General features: G+C 39.5%; 1 protein-coding gene across 10 annotated transcripts in view; it reads right to left on the minus strand.

Annotated features, from left to right (window-relative positions):
• RASA2 (RAS p21 protein activator 2) overlaps positions 1–16,439 on the minus strand; it is a 123,331-nt gene that overhangs the window by 25,770 nt on the left and 81,122 nt on the right. For 7 of the 10 annotated variants that reach the window (XR_006283576.1, XR_006283575.1, XR_005226735.2 and 4 more), the window contains 8 exons: positions 13,291–13,447; positions 12,193–12,341; positions 9,865–9,979; positions 9,153–9,227; positions 8,203–8,326; positions 5,631–5,737; positions 2,663–2,749; positions 2,501–2,578 (listed from right to left, as the gene is read on the minus strand). Coding sequence is in view for 6 of the 10 variants with exons in the window: in XM_037908738.2 (XP_037764666.1) it covers positions 2,501–2,578; positions 2,663–2,749; positions 5,631–5,737; positions 8,203–8,326; positions 9,153–9,227; positions 9,865–9,979; positions 12,193–12,341; positions 13,291–13,447 (892 nt within the window). In the remaining 4 variants the exon portion in view is untranslated. The remainder of the gene's footprint in view (positions 1–2,500; positions 2,579–2,662; positions 2,750–5,630; positions 5,738–8,202; positions 8,327–9,152; positions 9,228–9,864; positions 9,980–12,192; positions 12,342–13,290; positions 13,448–16,439) is intronic. The other 3 variants (XM_043521910.1, XM_037908740.2, XM_037908742.2) reach the window with 3 other exon arrangements.

A 16,439-nucleotide genomic window follows, 5' to 3' on the forward strand; every position in this document is an offset into this window, starting at 1 on the left:
AGAGAGGGGGGGGGGGGGGAAGTGACTTGCCCAAGGTCACTCAGCAGGTCAGTGGCAGAACTGGGAACAGTCCCAATCCAATGGTCTTTCCACAAGGCCACACAGGTCTATGTGATTCCTAAATGTTCCTTTCCTCCCACCTCTGTATATTTTGCTATAGTGAAACGGGGATGATGGTCATGCTTTGAAAAACAAAACAAAACAAAACAAACACACCAACCCTTAATAGAACTACATTTTCCCTAAATCTTTATAGTTCATTCTCAGATTTTTGCCCCACATGAGTTTCAAACTTCAAAGTTGCTAGAATCTGAATTTAAGGAAATGCTGTTTTTTCCCCAGCAGGCTGTATCTCAAGAACCCCTTGCTCAAATGACCCCGCATTTGGATCACTAACCCTCTCTACGCTCCCACAAGGCATAGCAAATGTCAAGAGAATCTGTCCAAGCAGGCAGATTTTAGAGCACTTAGAAGAGCTGTCATTTAAACAGGAAGGGCTTCCCAACTTTAGCTAGTTCAGAACTGGAGCTCCATTACAATACTGCATGACATCACAGAGAGAATGGAAGGGAGGAGTGCTACACATCCATTAACAACATAGCAGGCTCAGCAATTAAAACAGCCAGTTCACCTCAATGAGATTCTCTGGAGAGAGAATACTTACTGTAGATGAAACAACAGCTCTGAGGTGTGTGAACTTCCTGTCCCCCATTCTGGAGAGTTTCTGGTGCGTGTCAAGCACACCTGCACTCAGCTCCTCACCCCAGCATCAGCAGTGTGTTCCTGGCGCATGCTTTAAGCATGGCTGTTCTAAACTCCCCACCTAGAAGGACAAGGCTTCCCCAGATTGTGATTCACATATGGGGGTGGGGCTCAGACACCTTCAAAAGGCAAGCTCCCCCCAAACCTGGCTCACATGAGGGGGAAGGCTGGGGGATCATATGTCCACAGATGGGCAGGAGCTTTCAGATCTCGGCACACATACGGGGAGCAGGAAGGGTGAGAGGCTCAGACATCCCTTGTCTCTGACTCACATGGGGGAGGCGGCAGGGAAGAGGGGAGGGTAACAACCCTTTAGATGGGCAGGGGGAACACACACTTGGGAGGGGAATGTGGGCTGACAGGTACCCCTGATCCCTATTCTCCCATTCTCTTCCCAGGGTCTCATCCCTCTCCTTCCACTCTCCTTAGTTCCCATCACCTGATTCCCCTAACCCCTTGCCCCTTATTCCTACCTACTCTTCCACACCTTGTCAACTCCCCTCTCAGCGAGCATTTGCTTGTGTAGTTTATTCTCCTTTCAAAAAAGTTTAAGTCCCTGCTGACTATTCCGCTGTATTCAGAATACATTTCTCCAAACTAAAAATAAACTAACATTGATAGAGGCAGATTGGAGCAATATGCCTGCTTTTTTTAAGCTTCAGATTTTTACCCCAACTTGGATTCAAACTCTCAGTACCTGGGGTGGTGCTTGGACTCGATGACCATAACATATCCTTAGAGCCACTCATGTCCTGTGGTGTAGATATAGTTTCACAGATAGATTACACCGTGCATGTCCAGAGAGTCTATTAGGTGCATGAATAGGTGAGTGTGCCTTACCATGCCTAACTGGAGAAGCAACCCCTTTTTGAAATAATGTTTTCATGTGATTTCCCCCAAAGGACTGCTGGGTGCCAGGCACTCTGATCAGGGTACACTCGAGTATCTGAGGTGATGATCTGAGCCTTAGTTTGATCTCTGTCCATGAGCAAAAATAATACTGTTGCCAGAAATTACCATCGTTTTAAGAAAAGTGTTGTTTCCCCGAACCCCGCCAGGGCTTGTATCTCAGTAACCCCTTGGTCAAATGGCCCCGTATTTGGATCACTAACCATACCCTGTGCCCACATGGAGGCATACCGAATTTCAAAGCAATCTGATGAAAGCTCAACTGTTCTAAGTGCTCTAAAATCCATACAGTTAAAGTTCAGATCTGCTCTCCATTTAACTATAGCAAAGAGGCAAAAATCTATGCATTGAGTAGAGATGTATTTTGATATCTAGTGTTTTCAGTAATAAGACCATTCATAACAAAACTCTGGATGAAGTAATATCAATATAATAGTTTAAGATATATTCTAATAGGATATATGTCAATTCAGAGATCATCTAGAGATATTTAAGAAGCCAAGATCTTTAACCTTAAATTCAATACAATTTTCATACATAAACATTCAATAATCTACTTATTTAAAATATCTAAATATTTTATATTGTTCAAGCCTCAGCTTTGTCATTTCCAGCCAAGATGGCGAGCTGGATTATAGCTCCAAAAATTTGCTTCGGCACTTTTTTTTTTTTTTACATCTATGGTTTATTAAAAACAGATTGCACATAATACTTGGATTTCTAAAAGAGAATTGCAAGGAAACATCTTAAATCATAGGCATTTTATTATTAAGCCTGGCCTGCTCTCAAAGGCATTAAAAACAGCCAAATATTGTTTACATAGTAGTACCTTTTGAACAGCTTCTGTAAACTTTTCTTCTTGAAACGTTTTGAAAAACTCACACATAAATGTCTCCTTGAAACTTGACTAAAAGAGAAGAGATAATCGTATAAATTGATGTCTAACAAGAAGTACGTGAAACAAATACATCAAGAATGTTAATATACTTACAAGCTTGCTTTTGGACAAACTTCCCCAGCTCCCCAAAGTTTGGATGGTTTTTGATATAAGAGTTAATGTTCTAGAAGTTTGTGCATCCTAAAATAAATAATTTTAGGAAACAAATTGAAGATTCCCTTTATATTTTTAGGCAACTCAATACAAAACTTGGATTTCAAAATAGGGATTTGGCAAAACGGCCATCTTACTTGATTTGTCACACATTATTTCCAGCTAGAAAGTCAAGTAAATTCTCGAGAGAAAATTTAAACATCTTCTTATATACAGGTTCATGTATTTCTCCCCTCACTGTAGTATCTTAGTGCCTTCCAGTGCCTTAAACAAACAACTTGCCAGGAGTTATCATTCATTCTCATCCTCTCCTAAAGAAGAGAGCTGTGTGTGCGCAAAGTAGCATTTTGTTTTGGTAGGATTTTTTTCTGTATGTTTCAATGTTTGTTGGTTTTTAGGATTTTGCAATTTTCTTCTCCCCCCGCAACATAGTGGTGCTAATAAAGAGAGACTGGTGGGAAAATGGATATTTCCCCTGGAAATTTTCAACTTTTTGTTGAAAAATTCAAAACCTAAAGTTTTTTTAATATCAAAAATTTTCTTTTGGTTTGTGGTAAAAATGGAATTTTCCACAGAAAGCCAAAAAAAGTTTAGTTCAAACCCCAATTTTCTGTTGAAAAATGGTTTACATAAGAAGTTTTCAACCAGCTCTAGTAATAAGCTAACACAGCTTTACAACACTGTTTGGTATTTCTGAGAAAACCTGAAAAACTCAGTCAAATACAACTGTACCCATCTGTGAGAGACACTATTGATAATTTATCGTTGCTGATGAATGTCAGAAATGGAGAGTTTTATGGCTCAATCCCAATTCTTTTTTAAACTTAAAGGCATATTTATATTATAGAAATACATATATACTGTGTCAGGCTGGCTGTCTCTAAGGGGAGCAAGGCTCAGCGGGCCTGTGACTGAGGAGCAACTTTCCCTATGACTGAAGGGAGAGAGTGGCAGGGGAGGAGGCTTCTGTGTGAAAGAGTCCTGCAGCATGACCCAAACCAGACGGGATCTGACTATAAGCATCAGGTACGGGTCAGGTGGGAAAATAACCAGATCTTCTTGTGCTTGGGTTGTGTCTCTTCCTCCCGCCCATGGGCTTGGTGCAGCAGCAGCAGCAGCAGCATGACCTGCTCGTGCCAGCCAACACCACCTCTGTGTTGACTGTGCTGCAGAATAAGTCTGCCAAGGAGTCAAAGCCCTTCACTCCACACAGTGTAGCAGAGGTGGCAGATGGCAGGAGCAGGGCAAGGGCACACAATTGCCTGCACATGCAACTGCTGCTGTGCCAACCCCAGGTTCAGGAGGATAGTGGTAGTGCTAACTCAGGTTCGATGTTGGGTCAGTTTGGAAAACAATTCAACCCTCTGAGGCTTGGGTCCAGCTAGATCTAAGCAGACCTCTACTGTGGTAGGCCTGGGAAAAGGCCAACCCCAGGCAGATGGAGTGGAGACAGACTATAACCAAGGATCCACCCAGGGAAGAACCAGACTGGGGAAAAGGACTCCACGGAGAAAGCCCTGGAGGTCAGCAGCTCATGTAGGACCTGGGCCTCCAGGGAGAAAATCCAGAGGATCAACACTCTACAAGGCAGCAGGTAGAAGGGTAGTCAAGGAGGGGCAAAAAGGCCATTTTGTTTCATGTTTTCTTTGGACTACAGACTTCTACTTTACATAGCCTCCCCAAACAGGCCTATTGCTGGGACTCAGAGGGAAACAGAGGTGGCGACAATGCTGCACCGTGCCACAGTAGGCAACAAGAAGTTGAGTAGGTTGTCACAAAACACACACACTTGAATATTAACATGTGATTTTTCTTAATGGCTTGTCACGTGCACACTGCTATTATTCTGTCTTCCAAATAAATATTTAACCAAATTTCACTATTTACTGATTTCCAGCTTGCACATTTTAACTTAAGAGTTCAACTGTGGCCTTGGGAAATGTATTTTCTTTGCCCCTTTACGACTCCAAGTATTAATTCTATTGATGGGTCTTTATACCATATAGGATTAATTTACTGTCACTTTGCCTATCTCTGCATAATGTCTTTGGACTAATGGCTAAATTTATTTAAGTAGATTTTTCTTTTGAAAACACCAAGTGCATGGATAATATATGTATGAAATTATTAAATATCAATTAGTCTTGGGGAGATTTCAAAGAGTTATGTTCTCCTTTATATGTAAGGAGTAATTCAATTGCTTAGTCCTATGCTTTGATATTTTCCAATATAAAATGTAGACTAAATATTTATGTACACAAATTCAGAAGGGTATGTTCCATATTACAATTATAATATAGTTACCAGATTATATGGATGGAATATGTATCATTTTTGCTATTATGTTGAACATTTGGCAATACAGGAGAGTAAGTAAAGTCCACATGAGTGCATAAATCAGAGCTACCCAATACCATCATAGAAAGCATTTCTTCCTGCAACTTCTATTTGAGAGACTGGGAAGGGGAGGGAGATTTTCAAAGGCACAAATGACATTTAGAAGCCTAACTCCATACAGGGATGGGGGTAGGAAATCAAGGGAACTGAGGTTCATAACTGCCATTTCTACTTTTGAAAAAATCTCCTGCTAAGATTTCATCTCCACAAAGAGCAGCACCTTCCTCTAATACACCCCAAAACATATCCTCCAGTAAAAGCAGCTCCATCCCATTTAAGAGCTCCCACTATAAACTATTAGCCAATGCCTCCCACAAAGCCACACAGCCATAGTTTCCTTTAGCCAGGTGTGAAAGAAAAAACCCAACCTACAGAAAATTAGTATCCTGATTTTCTTTTTGAATTGCAGAGTACAGTCAGTGAAAGAAGCTTATCTCTATACATCTTTCTATCTAAAGAGATCTGCAGATTATGAGTAAAAGTGGTACAAAAAACTTTACCAAAAACTTACTGGATAGTGAGGTCGTAAATGAAAAGTATGAGGTGAGACTACAGCGACAGCAAAGAAACGAAGAAACACAAAGCTGCTCACTGCAGAATACTGTACATGAGGGTCATCTGCAGAGAAAAACCATGAAATGTAACAAACTAATCTTAACAAGGAAACAGTGAAGACAGTCAAAATAAAAACTGTAGGGAGACCGCATCAATAGGGAAGAGAACTATTTTTCTACAGAACAGAACTAATGATGCGCATGAAATGAAAAGGTGGCAATGATGAGTAGAAAATATTCCATTATTGTTAACGCTGGCTTAGTTCCCTCAGGGTTAGCAACACGGCTGCCACAGATGCTTTCACATACCATATTGATTAGACCCTGCTCTGAGCATGTCTAATTTGCAGAGTTAAAAATGCTTGTGGCATCTGATAACCCATCTACACTAGGACTAGCATAGTGTACTAGTATATTCAGAGTTAAGGTTAAATTTACCATGTTTCAATTTCTTTTAAGGTATGCAAATGTAGTTAAGACATCCAAACAACCTTAACTCCACCCTGTAATATCATTATAAAACCATATAAACCATGAGGCCATATAATGATTAGTACGTAAAATTTTTAGTCTCAGATTAGATAAAACTGATAAGAGACTGATTTCTCCCTAACCACCATTTTTTCCCTCATGTCACGAGTGGGTGGTATCAAGGCTGCTTGGTGCCATAACTATTTATTTCCATACCTTAACATGTTTAGATTTAACCTTAACGCTACATTTACAAGTTTTGGGGATATTTACAATCTCTCTGATTTTTTTTTTTTACTGGTTTTTGTCTAACAGTATAGTGGGACCACAGTCTTCACTGAGGGCAGCTTGGTTTCACTGCTACTGGGAACAATGTGAGACAGTGACCATTTTGAAAGTACTATCTTAAACTGAGAGCATCTGTGTTCTCAGAGCCTTTGACAATAGCAGGAGAGAGCAGCCGTTTTGAAAGAGAGCAGTTCTCCATGGAATTTTCTGTAGAACATTTGTCAGCTTCTGCTGAAGAAACAATTTTCAGTTATGAATAATGACACAAACCTTTTTTAGGATAAATGGTCTTCACCTGTAGCAATGCATGAGATGTCACTGATTTTTAATGATACAGGAAGTTCCAATAGTCTGCTTTATTCCAGTATTAAGGTCATTTGGACAGAAAGTGGTCTGACACAGGGTGTTAAATTTCTTAACGGATCCTTTTTTTAAAATGAAAGCTCATTCAAAATCAATTAACCTATTTAAGTTGTCAGAAAATTCATTCTGTACTCAAAGAATAAGTACTTTAATTTTGGATAGTATACATTGAATTCTTTATATGTAACAAACTATTTGAATTCCTACATTAACTGCAAAATACCCAACACTACCTTAACTATGGAACTGCATCTGGCACAATATATGTTGGAGTAGCTGTATTTTACATAGAAGCAACAGGAAATTTAGCTTCAGCTTTACAGCACGATATGCTTTTTTATAGTGGTTATTTGACTATTAAAATACTTTCAGTATTGCATCTGCATTTCTTCAGGTATTTCTTTTGGTGGTCCCTTGAAGTTTTTATCCACATGTTGCTACTGTCTTGCAACACTCAGCTCTGCTGCTTTGGTGCATCAAGAAATCAGAGAATCAGAAAAAGGTAGGGCTGGAAGGGACCTCCAACAGTCAAGTCTATCCCCCCATGCTGAGGCAGAACCAAGCGTACGTAGAACATCCCTGACAGATGTTTGTCTAACCTACTCTTTAAAACCTCCAAGAAGTGATATTTCGCAAACTCCCTTGGGTAACCTATTCCAGTGCCTAACTATCCTTATAGTTAGAAAGTGCTTTCCTAATATCTAACCTAAATCTCCCTTGCTGCAGATTAAGCCCATTACTGCTTCTCCCACCTTCAGTGGGCATGGAGAACAATCGATCACCATCCCTTTATAATAGCCCGTAACATATTTGAAGACTTATCAGGTCCCTCCCCATCTTAGTTTTCTTTTTTCAAGATTAACATGTCCAGTTTTTTCCCCCTAAACCTTTTATCATTTTTGCTGCTCTTCTTTGAGCCCTCTCCAAATTTGTCCACATCCTTCTAAAGCCTGGACACAATATTCCAGCTCAGGTCTCACCGATGCCATGCACAGTGGCATAGTTAACTCCCACGTCTTACATACAGCACTCCTGTGAATACATCCCAGAATGGCATTAGCCTTTTTCGCAACTACATCACATTGTTGACTCATATTCAGTGTTTCATCCACTATAATCCCCAGATCCTTTTCAGCAGTACTGCTGCCTACCCAGTTAAAGCTCTTGCTGCTGTCCAATATTGTTTTATTACAGTATGCCAGGCAGAGAATGTTCGTTTACCAGGTTAACAAAATACACTACACAGTCTAGGAAAAGCAAGAGCCGTTTACAAAACCACTAGAGAGAATAAGTGTCAATTTAAAATATTTCACTCTTGGTAAACAGCATGTGGAGATCACAAAAGATGCTTAAATGAAAAAAGCTTTTGTCAATTTCTAATGAAGAATTTTTTTTAAACACACTTACTTGGAAATCTTTTGGCAGCCAGGTGTCTCAGAGAGTAAAACACATCACACATTAAGGTAGGGCAACTTATACTTGACTGTACAATTGTATTGAATACTTTATCTACATAGTAACGCAGATTTTCCTAAAAGGATAAAAACAGGTATATTCTTTCAGAATGTTAATCTTTCTGTTAAATACAACAGAGCACTTTTTTATTCCTACAGACAAACAGCAGCATGGTATATAGGACACATTGCCCATTCATAAATACAGGTGACCTCTTCAACTATGTAATTCTAGTACACAACAGGTTGTTACTATTAAGAGGTAATTTGGTAAGCCTCACTGAATTTCAGAATTAGAAGGCCAGTGGAAAGTGCACTACTGGTTTACTGCAATATAGGACAAGGATATATAATGCAAGAACACATTAAACTGCCTTTCAACAATACAGAGACCTGGTGCCAAGATGGATAACTTCCCAACAGTCCTCACCAAAGAGTTATTTAATTATTTGCTGATGAAATTGCCTTCAGCAGATGTCACTAACTGGTATGGCTTAATCATAACGCTGGCAAGTGAAGAGTTCACTGAATGATGCTTTAAGCATAGTTAACAGCAGAAGCAGTCAATATATCATCTGCTGTACTAAAAAGAATTCAGATGGGGGAAGGTCGGTGATCAGTACGCATGCGAAACTTGAAAGACAGGTAATGGTTGAAATGGAGAGCAACCAGCAGGGGGTCCTCTGCTGATGCCACAAACAGAAAAACACAAGACAATACACTTTAATACTAGTAACAGTGTAGAAACAAGGTCACAAGGGAATGATACCAATACCAGAAACAGAGCATGTTAGAGTTTTGCCAGTGCTAAAATAAAACTGATCTTTATATAGCTATATCAAACTTAGATACGAATTAGGAAATTCATTAGGGCGGAAACAAAAAATAAATTAGGACACTTACCTTGTGAACTTCTACATTATCTCCTTCTTTTAATTTGATGGGATCAATTTCACAGGGTTTAGGGGACTCGCATATCTGAACCAATACAAATTAAAGCCTTCTGGTTAATTTTTTTAAGTGACAAAAAGCACAAAGATTAACCTGTTTACTATACCAATTTTTCAACATATTCAGATATTAAATAAATCAGCTAAAAAACAAGTCCTAGACCCGAAGGGCAAAATAGTAAATAGTGTCTTCATGTTCCACAAGGAGGGAGCAGCATGCAAGGAGCCTACCCCATTCTCATGTATCTATACAAGGGCAGTCACTGTGGTTTTAGGGCAAAGGACTACTCTGCCATGATGGACCTCCCTATACCACAGTGCCCACCAGTAGAATCACTTAACCTGGTTAGAAGGTGGTGCAACAACCATTGCTCTTATTCTGTTCTTGCTGAAATTCTGACTGCCTGGCAGAATGTCTCCAGGAGCTTCTGCGGGGTGTGAAACAATAGCCTTGGACAAGCAACTTAGCTCATAATACTTGGTATATAGATTAAAATATGCTATATATGCTACAGAACCATAACCCTGCACACATGCTACTGTAATATCCAAGTACTTAGTATAGTTTCTATACAAAAGAGCTGTAGGAAAGTACATATTGATGGGAGATGGTACCACACGAGTCTCATCATACTACTGCAAATATCTGCAAGAAGACCCCATACCTCATCTAGGACTGGCTTTAAAGTAACTTTTAAGTAGTGCTTTCCCACTATTTTCATCATCTCATCTAGACATCGAGTAGCTAAGGTGTTTCCTCTGAAGATTGTGTTTACTTCTCTGTAACAAAAAAGAGATAAAATCATTGAAACTAAAAAGGCAATACATCTAAGGAACATAAGCCTAAGAGATGACTGCTATTTAATGCTACTACTACATAAATACATGTTTAGACAGGTATTAGAAAACATTTAATATATTTAAACCAGAAACTGCCCACTGAGATTAAACATTTGGTTTCCGAGAACACTGAGGGACAGAAAGAGAAGCAATAACCCCCCGCCCCCCTAAACACAAAACAACAGTCATGCACTCATTTAAATCATCAACATAATAAAATTTAAAATGTACAGTTTAGGACACTCTAAAATAAAGAAAGAACTCTATGCAGCTTGTGAGAAAAATGCATTCAGAGAAAATTCCAAAACAATGAAAACTTAGCTAAACAGTATGCTACTAAAACATAGACTTAGTACTCTTCAGCCAATAAATATTTCACTTAAGGCTGTGCTTTGGATGTAGCTGTTGAATATAAATGCAAACTATCTATATGTTGAGTTGTAAAAGAGATGTTTCTAATTTGATAAATCCAATTTAATCAGTTTTAAATTACAATGATCAATCATGATAGAAAAATATGTGCACATTAAAAACCTTATGTAAGTTATCATATGAGAATTATACTTTTAAAAGTGTTAATATTTTAAAATACAACCAGATTCTTAAAATATAAGTAGGCTTGCTAGGATCTGATTTCAAATGATATTTGTTGGTAAACATCAATTTCAGCTGACACACAAACTGACAAAATAAAATATCAACAGTTGCCCTACAGCCTCCAAACCCTCAGAGCATCTTGTGACAGTAGGGATTGGTCAGAGAACCTTCTGCAGCCCTGCTGTCATGGGAGTGGGTCTGTGACAGCTGAGCTGCAGAGGGCTCCCTGCACAGCCACAGGGCTGGTAACACCTGAACCCTGTAGGAACAAGGTAGTGGGAAGGTTGCAGTCCTACAGGGCAGAGCAGAGAATCCCAGCTAGGGCTGCAAGGAGGATGGGCAAGATCCATTCAGCAGCAAGGAGGCCTCCCCCGCAGCCGGGGGCTCATCCTGCACCTTGCTCACAGCAGGAGTGTGGGAGTCGTCCCTGGACAGGAACTGTTCAGCAGCACTCTGCGGCCAGGGGCTCATTCTCATCCTTACAGTCCTGGCCAGAGATCTCTGCTCTGCAGGACCAGGACTGCAGCCTCCCCTTGCAGGGAACCCCTTGTAGCCCTGCTGTCAGTGTGGAGAACCCCCTACAGGCCTGCTGTCAGTGCTGCCCCAACCATAACCCCCTTAATTTCCAGCAACTGTAAAAAGAAGTTAAAGAGGACCACTATAAACAGCTGAAATTAGGAAAAAAAAAACAACCCACAATTTGAATTCTGTCAAGCCTAAATATAGGCCAGATTGTCTCACCCCATGCAAAACTGGAATAAGTACTCTTTTCAGAGGTGACCTCTGTGGTAATGGAATCTATTCCTTTTCCATCTCCACAGCACATAACACCTCAGTGGCCACTACTGTATTCTCTGGGGGAGGCTATAGCAGGGTCTGTTACTTTATGTCCCCGTCCCAAAATATGGGTGCAGTGGATTGACCAATGGATATATGTAACCGCATACCAATAGGCCCTGCTGTTGGTCCTCCTGTGTCAGACCCCATGCCACCAAAAGTGGGTGGTTTAAAAATTCCATGGTGCAGTTTTCAAGATGCACAGAAGGGTGTGAACTCCACATGCATAGGATCTTCACACTTGTGCAACAAAACAGCACCCGTGTTGCTTTTCAGTTCATATAGAAATAAGATCTTTGAAAACAGAATCTAAGCTGCAGACTAATGATCTATAAAATTTACAGAAAATGGCCAAACTGATTTTTAGAAACAAAAAACAAAACAAAACCCATTTGCTGTTGGACACTGTTCTAGTATGTCATGTTTAGTTATGTAATAGCTCAAAAAAAAAAAACAAAAAAACCCCACCAAAACTACAGCCAAACCAGCCCATCTAAAACAGGGTTCTATGGGAATTCTGATCCTCAGCTAGAACAGTATTATCAAGTGATGTTACAATAAGATAGTCAATGGCAAGTGATTACACGTAGTTACAGTTAACTTAAACCGATGAAGAAATGAATAGTGACCATTTATCAAAAATTGATCATCAAATGATTTAAAACTCTAAAAATAAAACACCCTGTATTATCATGAAGTTATGGAAAGATGAAACATACTGAGTGTCTTTCAAGTCTAGTTCAGCCACTGCAGTGACAAATTGCACTATCTTATGGTGGTGTAGCAATAGTCTTACAAGAGGCAAAACAGCATCATATTTATCTCGACACACTTCACCCAGAATGTAGGCAGCAGAAGCAGAGACTGGCTGTAACAAAAATAAAGGTGAAACCAAAATGAAAATAGTTTAACATACTATTTGCACATTCTGAACACAACCTAGAAAAAGATTAGATCTCTCAACAAGACTGCAGATACCACGAGTTTTGTAAGAAAACTTAGCACTAGGCCAATTACAAGTCTACAAAAAAATCTTATTGAAAATCGATACTATCTGCTCAGATTGGCTTAAATACCTTCAAAAACATTGACACCAACTAACTATTACAAATTCTACATTTATTCAATGTAATAATATTTCTAAAGGGTTAGACTGCGGCTTTACCACAAGCCCTGAATAAATGGCAGCGTGTGGTTTGCATTGCTCAAGCGTCATATCCAGGTACTTTTTTTTTTTTTTTTTTTCCTTCAATAGCCCTCATCACTGTAGCATCTGAGTGTTTCACAATCATTAATGGATTTTATCCTCACAACACCTCTATAAGGCAGAGAAGTGCTATCCCTGTTTTACCAACAGGGAACTGAGGCACAAGTTAGATTAAGTCATTTGCCCAAAACCACAAAGGAAATCTGTGGCTGAGCAACTAACTGAACCCTCGAATCCCAATCCAGTGCCTTATAAACTAGACCATCTGTCCTAGCGAGTACTCAGAGTCCTAATCTGGTCTCTGTTTTCCCCCCGCTTGCTCCAGGGAGAAAGTAACTGGTGAAAGCCTTGTAGCTGTTACAGATTACTTTGCCCTCTTCCAGCTTTGTTGTACTGGCCAGGGCTAAGGTTGGGGACAGGTGAGGAGTCAATGTGCTGCCCACCCAGGAGGAGCAGGAACAGTGGCTTCACAGGCTGCTTACACAGCCATAGTACAGATAGACTACAGAGGAGGAGGAGTCACGTCTCCTTACTCCCATAAAGAAGCACGTGCAGAAGGTCATAACCTGGCCCTAGATCTGTTGACTGTTTCTTCTAAAACAAAAAGTACCTGAACATCTGGTGATTTTAGCAGCAAATTTCTTAAAGAAACATAGTACTCAGATGGAAGTACATAGTCTTCAGTATAACAAACATTTAGTCTAAGTGATCCCAGATCATCAGTTTTAGAGGATTTGTTTCCATTTTCTCTTGGTTGTAGTAAGTACCTGAAAACAACAAGGCAACAACAAGGCAAATACTACGTTAAAAGTTACTGTTTAAGTAACTAGATTAATATCGCAGTATGGTAAAATGACAGTGAAATTTTCCAGTGTACATTAATGCATCAGTCTGAATCTGGCCCTGCTGTCAATGGTTTTAACAAAGTTAAAATAAAAAGACTTCAGAATTAGATATGGGTAATTAAAAGAATTTAAAAAAAATCTTTAACTGAAGGTAGGAGCATTCAGTACACCATCAGGACATAATGCAAAGCGTACGTTTTCTCAGGTCTTTTCTGCAGGTGAGAGTTGTGTGGAATAATAATCTTTGTGGGACTCGGTGGATAGAAGTGGGATTGTTAAAAATGCTGATACAGGTTTATTCAGCATTTTTAAAAAATGTTTTCTCATTTTAAATCTAGGTTACATTTATTCTAATTACCCATTAATACTGCTACAAGATGAGTAGCATTTATCTGCAGAAATTACGGATGGCCTAGAATTAAACAAAAATAGAGCAAAAAAAGTGAAAACTGTGAAGAAAAATATTCAGTAGAGAACACATACCCAAGCAAAAACTAGGATAAATTTTATTTTGAAAGTACACAAAAGCAACTATGGAAAAATCATGTTATAATTATATTGTACATAAATTCAAAAATTGCAAGCTGGAAAAGCACAAACCGAAAGAGAATCTGAAAACCTGAAAACCACAGGATTTTATTCCCAGTCTCAAAGTCCCAGAATTGCATTTGATTAGAAAGTAATCCCAGAGTTCTAGTTTTTCATTATGATTCTAATGTTGCTTTTCCCTATTCAGTATTATCACTGTATAATTATTACATGATTCTTTCTTGGCTTTTTTCTGTAATTTAATTCTACGCCAACAGGTGGTGCAGTTGCATAAGTGACATTTTGATAATCAAAGTAATTTCTTTATCATGTCAAATAGTACAACTTTAATATCAACTACCCCACACCAAGATTATACTGATTTTCAAACATCTTGTACAAGTACACAATTGTATTTTTACAAATCATTGTTTTAATGTTAGATGCACCATACTTAAAGGTGTCATGGCAATGTATAGAGTGACTGATTCAGCCTCCATGGCAAATCAGGATTCTGAAAAATATTCATTTTCCCAGTACTCAGTTTTGGAGGCACTCCCTTATCTGTTCTGTCTGCTCTAGTCTGGCAGACTTCTGGAAAGCCCCCAAAAAGCTTTCTGCTGTTCTCCAAAAGCACAGGCAACATTTCTATTAATTAATAAGGGTCTGTTAGCTATTTTTATAGGGTTTAAACTCTGTTAGTCAAAAATCTTTACTAATGGCCTAATCCAGCCCCCTTCAAGTCTAGTGTTGGGGACTTAAGTTACACAAGTTGCAACTTTGGCAGGTTCCAGTGTGGTTGGTGGGTAAAGTTTCCCATGTAACTCAGCAGACTGCCTGCACACAGATCCCAGGCACCGCCATATGTGTTGAGGGGTTTCCCTCTGTCTAATGCAGCTGGCGGCTCCCACTATCTTATCTCTTCTACCTCCAATGTGAACAAGGGGAGTAGTTGGAACTCCAGCTTCCACTCAAGGTCCCTTGTCAGGCCTGAAGGCGTATAGGGGGTATAGACTTCATACCCACCTTCAGTTTCTAGGCCACCCAGGCCATTGGAGCCAGATGAGTTCCGCAATGGAACAACACTGTCAGGTAGTCTGGGATGGTTACCCCCAACTGGGTAATAGTTTACAATAATAATAAAAAAGTGTCTACATTTAACCATAATACAATGTATGTGTTCCGTTATTTTCATGTCCACATTAGTGAATTTGTGCTTTTGTTTCTCTGATGCATAAAGGAGGCCTGAATGATATTTCGGGGGGGTGGGGGAGGATTTCCCCCCCCCTTCTTGTCTTTTAAGATTAAAATTCAAGACTCATCTACCCTGTTAACAGAACTAACAGTGTGACATTGGAGCTACCAAGCAAGGGTATGTCTGCACTAGGAAAAGTGGTTGTTAGTTAACACGTAGCTAAGACTGGAGAGACTAGACAATCACTCATCTCAGATCTGTATAGTATTGAACTATGTAGATGGGTAATGACTATACATTCCAATTTGCTTTAGCCTAATAATATAATGTTCAAAATAAAAATGTATAATACAGAATCTGTATAATCAGATTTATTTATTTCATGGCTATTAATTGTCTTTCCCCAATTCTTTCCTCTCCCCCCACCCCATCCATTTTGTGTGCGCGCGCGCGCACAGACAGAAATTTCATAGATTATGAACTGCAATTAGAAAGCAATGACTTCTAAATTTCCGAGCCTTCATTTCCCCCTGCAGATGTGTAGTTTTATAAGAAAAAAATAAAGATTTACACACAAAAATTACACCCTCATTAGTAAGCTATTAATCAGTGGAGCACCTGGAAGAAAATATTTTACATTTAGTACCTAGCATATGCTACATTACTGTATCTCAGAGGAAACAGTAAGATGGTTTTTCTTGCTCTTTGAACCATGACTAAGAATTCTAACATGTACTATAAAAAACGGCTACTAACCTTTCTGTAACTGTTGTTCTTTGAGAGGCGTTGCACATGTCCATTCCAATATAGGTGTTTTTAAGTCCTGATCAGTTCCTGGAATTTTTTCTCCCTAGTGGCATCTGTCGGGTGAGCTCCAGTGCCCTCTAGTGCCACGTGCAGCACCGGTATAGAGGACCCTGCGCCTCCTCAGTTTCTTCTTATGGAGACTCCGATAAGAGGAGTAGGAGGGCAGGTTTTGGAATGGACATGTGCAACACGTCTTGAAGAACAAAACACAGTTATAGAAAGATTAGTACCTGCTTTTCTCTTCTTTGCATGCTTGCACAAGTCCATTCCAATGTAGGTGACTCAAGCAGTAGCATAGGAGGTGGGCTCGGAATTCAAGAACAAGCCGACTGCAAGATTGTGCAGTTCAAGTTAGTATTATCTCTGGTGTGCTAGGTAATGGCA

Source organism: Chelonia mydas, chromosome 9 (genome assembly GCF_015237465.2).
Source record: "Chelonia mydas isolate rCheMyd1 chromosome 9, rCheMyd1.pri.v2, whole genome shotgun sequence".
Taxonomy (NCBI): Eukaryota; Metazoa; Chordata; order Testudines; family Cheloniidae; genus Chelonia; species Chelonia mydas.